The following is a 9,033-nucleotide window of genomic DNA, read 5'->3' as shown; positions in this document are numbered from 1 at the left end:
AGAGCCCTGCCTGCTGGGGTGAGCCCTGCCATAGGCGGAAGAGGCCTGAGTCCGAGGCCATTCAAACGTACAGCAGCAGCTAGTACTTTCCATCTGCACTTAGGGATACAGTTTATAGATCAGAAACAGCACTGGCCTCGTTTCCTTCAGCCCGTGGGTGGCAGAAATAGGACTGGAGCCAAAGCCTCCCTTCTCCCACCTGCTGCCTCCCACCTTCCCACCACTAATTCCCGTTACTGCAGCAACTTGCCAGAATAGGACAAGACCGCCGACTCTCTGAGCAGGGGGCTGGGGATAGGAAGGAGGAAGAGAAGAAAGGGTTGTCAGATTTAGAAGAAGCAAAAAAGCAATACTTGGGACATGCTATTCATCTGAAACTAAAATTTAACTGAGTGTCCTATATTTTATCTGGCCACCCTACAAATAAGGGATGGGGAGGTAGGCAGAGAAGGGGAGGATGGATCATGCTCTTGGAAGATGGTGGCAGTGCCTGCAGATGAGGCAAGGATGTGGTGGGGGAGGGTGGATCGGCATCGGGTCTCACCCTTGCCCCCTGAGGGAAAGGTCCCACCGCTAGGCTGCAGCAGGGGTGCAGAGGAAGGGGTGGACCCTTTCCACCCTTGGGCCGAGGCTGCTGTGAGCTGTGTTGTCAGATGATCTGCATCTGTCCCAGCTCCTCGACCACAGATCACAGACCCCACTGTGGACAGAGGGGGGTACTTGCTACCAGGAGCGGGGGGTCAAGGTAGCACAGAGAGTCTAGGCTAGGGCTGCAGCCAAGAGCCAAAAGGTGCCCCTCGGCATCTGCCAATGCCCAGCCATGGCAAACCCACAGCCACAGTCATTGGGCAGGAGCCCTCCAGCTCCCAGCCTCTGGGTGCCCAGTCTCATGCGGGGGCCCGGCACTTTGTTCTGAGTGTCCAGGAGGTGGCACGGGGAGAGAAAGAGACCTTGCTTAGCCTTGGCCAAAGGGCACCCCCATCTCAGCGGAGGTCAGCGAGCAGCACAGCAGCAGGAAGACGGAGGCCAACAAGCTGCCCGCTGTGTGTGAAGGGGGGAGAACCAGACTTTACGGATACGGAAGACCTGAGCAACCTACAGAAGCCTCCTGGGGCAGCCATAATGAGAAGAGACGCTGCCCCCCGCCCCAGCCGCCTTAAACTGGCCCAGAGGAGGCTGAGGCAGGAGTGAGCCTCACCTGGAGCCCACGTGGGAGCCCAGGGCCCAGGAGCTGGGCCAGGCTGAGCGCGCACATGTTCCCCCACCCCAGGTCCCCCCATCCAACTGCCTGCAATGCCTCCTTTTAGAAAAGGCTCTGAAGCCTCCTCACTCACGTGGGATTTAGTGAGAGTTAACTGCTGACGGAAGGCTCACCGCACGTGGACTTTACTTTCTCATCTGTAGGATGATAACGGTGGTACCAGGTACCGAAAAGGCCGTGACGGAGTTTCCGTAACACAGCGCCTGGCATGTAGTAAACACTCCAGCTGTGTTCTCCGTGGGTGTCATTTGATGATTCTTGTCCAAGGAGAGGGAGCTGCATAATGATGAGGGGGGGAAGGTGGCAGGGAGGGTTCAAGGAGCACGTACCATTAGAGATAGACCTTGAAGGCTGAGAACAGAGGGAAGTGGGGGTGGGGAGGGCATTCCCAGCAGGTGGCATGACCTGAGCAAAGGCTCAGAGACTGGAGGGGTCAGGGGAAGGCAACGACAGAGGTGCAGGGTGTGTCCCGGTGAGAGATGAGCCTGCCTCGGCGGGGAGGCTCTGAAATCTGGGCTGGGATGTTCAGACTGGATCCCGGGGACTTCCAGGAGTCATAGAAGATACCAGGACACACAAACAACTTGGGGAGACCTAACAAGCAGGATCAGATCAGAAGAATGCTCCTTTACACGCTGGGCCTTTAAGGAGTGCCCAAGACTTTCTCGTATAAAAATAAAACCATGACGATCATCTTCAGATGCGCATCTTCGAATCACCATCCAATCATTTCCGCTGAATAAATTCTTAGGACTTGAGTTCCTGAACCGTATAATTGGCATATTTGCTCTCTAAATTACTCATCTGATGGCACAGTCACCAATTGTGTGTCCTTGAAGTGGATGTGTCTTGCCTATTATAGTCATAATAGTGATTAAATAGCCCCCTCTGTGAGACCCTCTCTGGCTGAATTTGCAAGCCATTTATCCTGTAACCCTCTCAGCAGCTTCAGAGGGTCGTTACGGAGTATTGTACAGTGAGGGAACCAAGGCTCAGAGAGGTTAGATAACTTGCCCAAGGTCACACAGCCTGTGAGTGAGCTCTCCGTCTGAGTCTGTAACAGAGCCATGGGCTGGAAGGTAGTAGGAAAGGGGGGTGGGGGGTTCAAGGGACTCCAGGAAACAGAGATCCGACCACAATGTGGTTGTGAAGAGTAAATAAGCCACATCACAAGAAACACTTAGCATGGAATCAGGCCTGCTGCTGCTGCTGCTGCTGCTGTTAAGTCACTTCAGTCGTGTCCGACCCTGTGAGACCCCATAGACAGCAGCCCACCAGGCTCCCCCATCGCTGGGATTCTCCAGGCAAGAATACTGGAGTGGGTTGCCATTTCCATCTCCAATGCATGAAAGTGAAAAGTAAAAGTGAAAGTTGCTCAGTCGTGTCCGACTCCTAGCAACCCCATGGACTACTAGGGGTGATTCAATAAGGCGTATGCTTCTCAGTAATCTTGGAAGTGGAGTGGATTGACCCACCCAACGTGGGCGGATTGGGAGGTGCTGCCTCCTTGTGGTGGTCCTGAGCATTGCATGAAGCGGCCATTGGGGGACCTAACTCCTAGCGTGCCCCAGGTCAAAGGCCACCAGGCTCCCCGGGTGGGAAAAGACATCTCCCCCAACCCTCCCGGGGTCTGCCTTATCCTCTCAGGCCCCAGGAAAGCAATTTCCTATTACACCCAGCATCTGCCACCTCCAGTCCGATTGACCTCTCTGCCTGTTGCCCATCAAATGGGATAACACAAGTTAGTCCGGTCACTAAGAACTGTCCCCCGTCCCAGAAAGAGGCAGCTGGAGACAGTGTTTCCCACCTCGAGAAGGCTGGGGTGATTGGGGGAGGTGTTCCAGCTCCATGGATGCCCACCACCCCAGAGCAGAGTTGCAGATAAATACAGGATGCCTCGTTAAATTTGAATTTCAGATAAACAAGAAAGAACTTTTCGGTGCATATACATTCCATGCCATATTAGCGACACACTTGTACTAAAGTCTTATTTGTTGTTTAAACCAAACAAATTTAATGGTGCATCCTGTTACTTTATGTGTTATATCCAGCAGCCCTGCCCTGCAGCATTCAGAGCAGAATCGGGAGGGGCAACGGCCCATTCTGTGCCTGGTGCTCTGGACCTCCCAGGTCAGTTCTCACAAACTGGTAGGAGTCTGTTAACCTTCCCTCACCGAGGGAGGCTTCCCTGGTGGCTCAGCTGGTAAAGAACCCCATCTGCCAGTGCAGAAGACTCAAGAGACTCAGGTTCTATCTCTGAGTTGGGAAGATCCCCTGAAGGAAATGGCAACATACTCCAGTATTCTGGACTGGAAAATCCCATGGACAGAGGAGCCTGGTGGACTACAGTCCATGGGGTGGCAGAGTCAGACACAACTGAGCACACACACTGAGGGCCCACTGAAACCCCCGCTGGCTCGAAGGCACAGAGCTGATGTGTCCAGGGACCTAGGGGAGCCTTGGGGCTGCAGCTTCTAGGACAGATGGAGGCCCTGGCCCTGGGGGCTCACATGGGGTGGGCTGGGGCTATTAGCACAGCAGTGAAGGGAGCCTGGAGGAGGCTCCGGAGACAGAGGCTATCTTGAGGGTTGAACCGAGGGAAGACTGGGCTGCAGTCAGGCTCAGGTGGTGTCTGCCCAGCAGACTCCCCTCCTAGTGTGTATCTTAGGAGACTTGCAGAAAAAGGACAATGCCCATCCCAGAGGGGGCTGGCAGCACCAACGTGGAATTCCAGGCATGTGCAGGGGACCACTGGTGGGCAGGGAGGTACCAGACAGGCCCACTGCTGGCCACTGTGAACGGTGCATTCCCAGAGACACCAGCCTCCACCTTGGAGGCCCCTGCCCTGCTCCCCCTCACCACATCCCTGCTCATCCCCAACAGAAAAGGAGAAAACTCAACTTCTTGAGGATTTATTGGACTGAGAGCTGCCATGCCTTCCAGCCAGGCCCCAGCAGGCCTTGCCCTAGGAAGGGGCAGAGAATCCGTCCTCAGGGTCCCCGCAGGTGTACTCCCGTGTTTCTCCAAGTGCCTTGCTGCTCCGCCATCAGGGTGACCTGGCTGAGCCTTTGGGAGGCCTGAGTCGCCGGCTTGCTAAGTGATCTTGGCCATGTTCCTCGCCTTGTCTGGGCCTCAGGTGCTTTGCCCTCCATGGGAGGGTGTTACTGTCCTGTCAAGGGACAGGGCTGGGCCCACTCAGAGTCCAGTCCGGCTCAGTAGCACAGATTCCATGGGAGTGGACGGGGTTCAAGTCCTGTCTGTGAGTCACTGCAGCTGCTGCTGAGGTCTTTGTCTTTCGGTTCTGGCCAGCTTAAACCCACTCAGGTGCCAGGGCTTCGGACCCCAGAAGGCGAGGCATCCGCACCCCCTGGCCGGAGGAGGGAGTGGGGACAGAGCAGGGAATGGGCCGACCCACAGGCCAGGGATGGTGGGGGAGGGTCAGGAGGAGCTGGGCTTCTCCACTGAGGGGTAGAGCTTGCGCAGGCTGGAGTCCAGGAGGAAGTCCACCGACCTGTGGGGCAGTGCAGGGTCATGACCCAAGCTGACCAAGGGATGCTAATGGGGGAACGGGATGCAGGACCAGGGCTAGGAAAGGGACTCCTGGACACAGGACACAAGTGCCATCCAGGGGGCAGCCATCACCCTCTTCCTTATCCAGCTGGGAAAACTGAGGCCCCCAAAAGTAAAAGATTCATACAGGGCCTCAGGGTCAGCTCTGTTCCCAGGGGAAAGGCTCTTCCACCCACTCCATGTTGGTCTGGTTGGGTTGGTCCCATCTCTGGTTCTAAGGGCAGGCACATAACCTAAGCCGGCCAATCGGAAAACGGAAACTGGCTCAGGGGTGGGCACCCAGTCCAGGGTGGACCAATGACAGCCTTCCCTGGGATTTCTGCTATCACTATTAAGACGCCTCCTATGGGCTTGCTAAGCTGGTGGGAGGGGAGCTAGGGGTTGCTGGGAGCCTTCTCTGCTCCTGGGAAGGGAAAGTGACTAAAGCCAAAATGGGATAGGGTGGGGAGAAGACCAGCAGAGAGACCTACACGCCTAAGAGCATCAGTTGGTTTCTTGGTCCCAAGTAGCATAACCCTGAACTTTTCAGTTACATGAAACAATCAATTCCTATTTTATTTAACCCAAGTTTCAGCTGGGCTTCTGTCACCAAAACTTCTCAAAACCCATCCCTTCCAGGATGCACCTGTTCCTCCCTACCTCTGGTTGTTTTCTAACACTGAGTTTTCTTTCTGGGAACTGACTTGTCCTGTGTCCCGTACTCTCAAGACACTTTCTACCTATACTCCCCATATACCTGCCGGATCCCCATATACCTAGACAAGGGCCTAGACTGTCCTTTCCACCTCAGAAGCCGCAAGTGCAGCGCTGCCTGTGTTGCAGTTGTTCTGTGAAAAGCAGGTACACTCCACCCCTCTCAAAGCTCAGCTCTGCCTGTACAGTGGGTGATCCCTGGGGCTGGGAAGCGCACCCACCTGTCGATGGGGTGGATGATGACAGGGATGGCGAGCAGCCCCAGTGCGGTGGTGGTCCACTTGCGGACAGCCAGAGGCCAGCGGGTGGCAGTGCTCAGGATGTAGAGGGAGGCCGCACACACGCGGTTGATAGTGAAGCCTGGGATGGCCACAGAGGCCAGAGCCTGCCACACAAAGGTATCCACCACAGCCACGGTCACCCTGCTGCTGCGGCCTGCCTCAGGGCCCGGTACCTGGGAGGCACAAGAGACACTTAATTCAGCAGGGGCAGAGGTGGGAAACCCTGTGGACAGGGGGCATGAGACTGGACCAGGGAGAGGGAAGGGAAGCGGGGATGGGGACAGAGCCACATAAGCACTGAGTTCTGGACTCTGCCAATTCAGGGCTGAGTGTGGACTCACATCCAGGACCAGGGTATAGACTATGTCACCCACAGGACTGGGGGCGGGGGTCACTACCCTACAAAGGAGAGGGTACAGAGTGTACCAGGCCAGGTTGTGGGGACTGGACTGTCCATGTGCAAGGCTGTGGACTGACCACAAGGGGGCGTGGGCCAGGGTGAGGGCTTGAGAGGCAGATTAACACTCACATCTCTGGCTTTCTTGCCCTTGTCAATGGCATCGGCCAGCACGTAGGAGCTGGACACGCCGTAGCTCAGCCACACGACAGCTGCCGGCACCAGGGAGCGGAAGGCCTCCCCCACCTCATTGGCGTAGCCTGGTGGGGAGAGGATAGTCAGTTCCTGAGCCCTTGGGTTGTTCCACAAGGGGGCACTGGAGCCAGCTGGTTCTTACCTCAGCCTGCGGAGGAGTAGCTGGGTGACTGGGTAGATAGACAGGGGATCTCACCCCTGTGAGCTTCCGTTTCCCAGCCTGTAAAATGGCACCGGTGATGCCCACCCCGGCTGTCCTCTCGTGGGAGAGCTGAGCACAGCCACCTTTCTCATCACTCATCTGCCTTCACAGCCTGGGTTCTAGAAGCATTTGAGCTGGTGGGCACAGAGGCAGAGAGACTAAGGGCCGCCCCACTGCCCAGGCCCTCACACACGCCTGGCCTTTCTGTACCTTACCTCATTCTGCCCTTCCACAACTACCAGGCAATGAGAGAGGCCCAGTGTTCATCCCTTTACCCCGAGGAGGGAACAGGCTCAGATGCAGCCAGTGAGGCGCCAAGATGGGAGTCCTAATGCCCTGACTCCACAGCCTGTGGGGGCATGCCAGAGAGGAGAGCGCGCTCGCCCGTCCTCCGAGCTGGACTGCAGCTTCCACCTGGGAGACTGACCAGCAGACCCCAAGGGCAGGGCTGGGCAGACCAGAGCTGTGTGACCCTGGGCAAGTTCAGAGCCCTCTCTGTGCCCAGGCTCTGCCCCACCCCCCCCCCCCCCCCCCCGCTGAAAGAGAACTAAGATCTTCCCACCATCTCCAGGTCTCACCCGCCTCTAGCAATTTCTGCTTCCCTAGCCACGTGGTGTGGGGGTCGCTGTGCCCCTTGCGCGGAGCTCACCCAGGTACCGCACCCACGTGTCCCGGAAAAGGTCGCGCTCGGCCCCCCGCGAGGGCGGCTCGGACATGGCGCTTCCGCCAGGGTCTCAGCCGCTGCTGCAGGTCCTACCGCCTCGGCTTCCACCAGCTCTCCCGTTCGCCGCGGCGCGACCGGCCGAAGGTCCCGGACTGAAGGACAGGTCGTGCTGTCCCCGCCAGCAGGGAGCGTCTGCAAATTCCCCCGCACACCGGAGCCCCTCTCCCTGGCTTGGGTTTTACAGATTAATTTTCTTGATGGTTTTCTCCGGAACTGAGAGATTGGCACCATCCTCTTCCAGCACTGACTGTGGTGTTGGAGCCAAAGAAAGGAGATTCAAATACGGGATGCTGCGCTGCACAGCTATGTGACCTCGGGCAAGAGCCGGTAACCTGTCTGAGCCTCGCTTTATTCATTTGTTACTTGAGGAACAGGACAGGTTTACTCCTGGGACGATTTCCAGGATTAATTACATGTCATCGCTGATTGAGTTTACTACGGGCCAGACCGTTGGCTAAAGAGTAGATGAATTGCTTCTTCTAAACCTTCCCACCAGCCTCCCCATCCCACTCCATTTCACAGGTGAGGAGTAGAGACAGAAAAATTAGATCACTTCCCGGGACAAAAGCCGCTGAGTAGTGAAGCCGGCATTTGATTCCAGGCAGCGCGGCTCCAGTTCCCACGCTCCTAAGGCAGCGGGGGTGAACGGTGAGAACCCCACTGAGGTGGATGTTTGGACTTTTTCCGGCTGTGCCGGGGAATGTGGGATCTTAGTTGCACAACCAGGAATGGGACCCACGCCCCTATGTTGGAAGTGTGGCAGAGTTTTAACCACTGGACCCCCAGCGAAGTCGCTGCTTTAACTTGTATTGGAGGCCCTTCCCCGCAGGGGCCGTGCTCGCAAGCTCTGGGGTCTCCCTAGACTACCCTTCTTCCCGGCAGGGCCTCGAATGAACGGTAAAGGACTGAGGCCGGGGAAACAGAGTTGGGGCAAGACTTCAGGGGATGAGCGGAACAGAATGGCAGGACATGGGCTTGCTGATCACTTAGAGGAAACTCTTCGCCACCTGGGCCTCAGTTTACCCACGTGAGGAACAAGTGCACTTCACTAAAGCGCTGTGAATCCCTTGGGGAGCTGGGTTGGGTATCAGCAAACAAAAGCATAAACACAGGCACTCCTGGGTTCAAATCCCAGTTGTGCCACCTATGAACTGTCAGCCAGGTGTGTAAGAAATGAAAAGTAGCCAACATTTACTGAGCGTACACTAGTATCAGGCTTTCTAAGCGCTCTGCACGTATTATTGTTTCCTTGAATCCTTGCAGTAACGCTAACAGGTAAGCACAGGGCTGTTGCCTGGTTCCCAGGAAATGCTCATTAAAGAATTAGCTTTATTATTATCAAATAAAGAGCACAGTCTCCCACTGAGAGCCCTGTTTTCAGCCCTGGGAGGCTTTATCATTGTAGGATCGTGCAGGAAGCGGGATCTTGCAGGAAGCTGAGCTCGGGACCCAAAGGCGCTCCCCGGCCCCGGAAACACAGGCAGTGCCTGCGAGGAATTAGGAGACGGTCCCTAATGCCACGTGACCGTCGCTTCTCCGCCACCCTCGCAACCAGGCGCCCCACAAGCTCCGCGCGCGCTCGCCGGACCCGCACCAGTTACCCGCCCGGAGAAGCCGGCGCGGAGCGAGGCGGGGCCTGCGCCCTGACCGTGAAGCCGATCAGGACCGTTAGTGCCCTTAGCAAAGATGGCGGCAGGCAGCCCGCCGGCC

The 9,033-nt window shown here is 56.6% G+C and overlaps 1 protein-coding gene across 1 annotated transcript; it reads right to left on the bottom strand.

Annotated features, from left to right (window-relative positions):
- Positions 1 to 4,157: 4,157 nt before the first annotated feature.
- On the bottom strand, positions 4,158 to 7,452 carry MTFP1 (mitochondrial fission process 1). Its single transcript, XM_055404646.2, has 4 exons — positions 7,249 to 7,452; positions 6,335 to 6,462; positions 5,746 to 5,978; positions 4,158 to 4,772 (listed from the first exon to the last, which is right to left on the bottom strand). The coding sequence occupies exons 1-4, from the start codon at positions 7,313 to 7,315 to the stop codon at positions 4,700 to 4,702; spliced, it is 501 nt and encodes a 166-aa protein (XP_055260621.1). The 5' UTR covers positions 7,316 to 7,452; the 3' UTR covers positions 4,158 to 4,699.
- Positions 7,453 to 9,033: the final 1,581 nt, after the last annotated feature.

This window comes from Moschus berezovskii, chromosome 19, assembly GCF_049115385.1.
Source record: "Moschus berezovskii isolate FMDL1 chromosome 19, NW_MosBer_1.0, whole genome shotgun sequence".
NCBI classification, from domain to species: Eukaryota; Metazoa; Chordata; class Mammalia; order Artiodactyla; family Moschidae; genus Moschus; species Moschus berezovskii.
This window is presented reverse-complemented; position numbering and strand designations above follow the sequence as displayed.

Coding starts and splice junctions, on each gene's coding strand:
- MTFP1 (XM_055404646.2), bottom strand. CDS start 7,315: ATGTCCGAGCCGCCCTCGCGGGGGGCCGAGCGCGACCTTTTCCGGGAC. Junction 5,979..6,334: donor AGGGCAAGAAAGCCAGAGAT/GTGAGTGTTAAT, acceptor TGTGCCTCCCAG/GTACCGGGCCCTGAGGCAGG. Junction 4,773..5,745: donor ATCATCCACCCCATCGACAG/GTGGGTGCGCTT, acceptor ACTGCCCCACAG/GTCGGTGGACTTCCTCCTGG.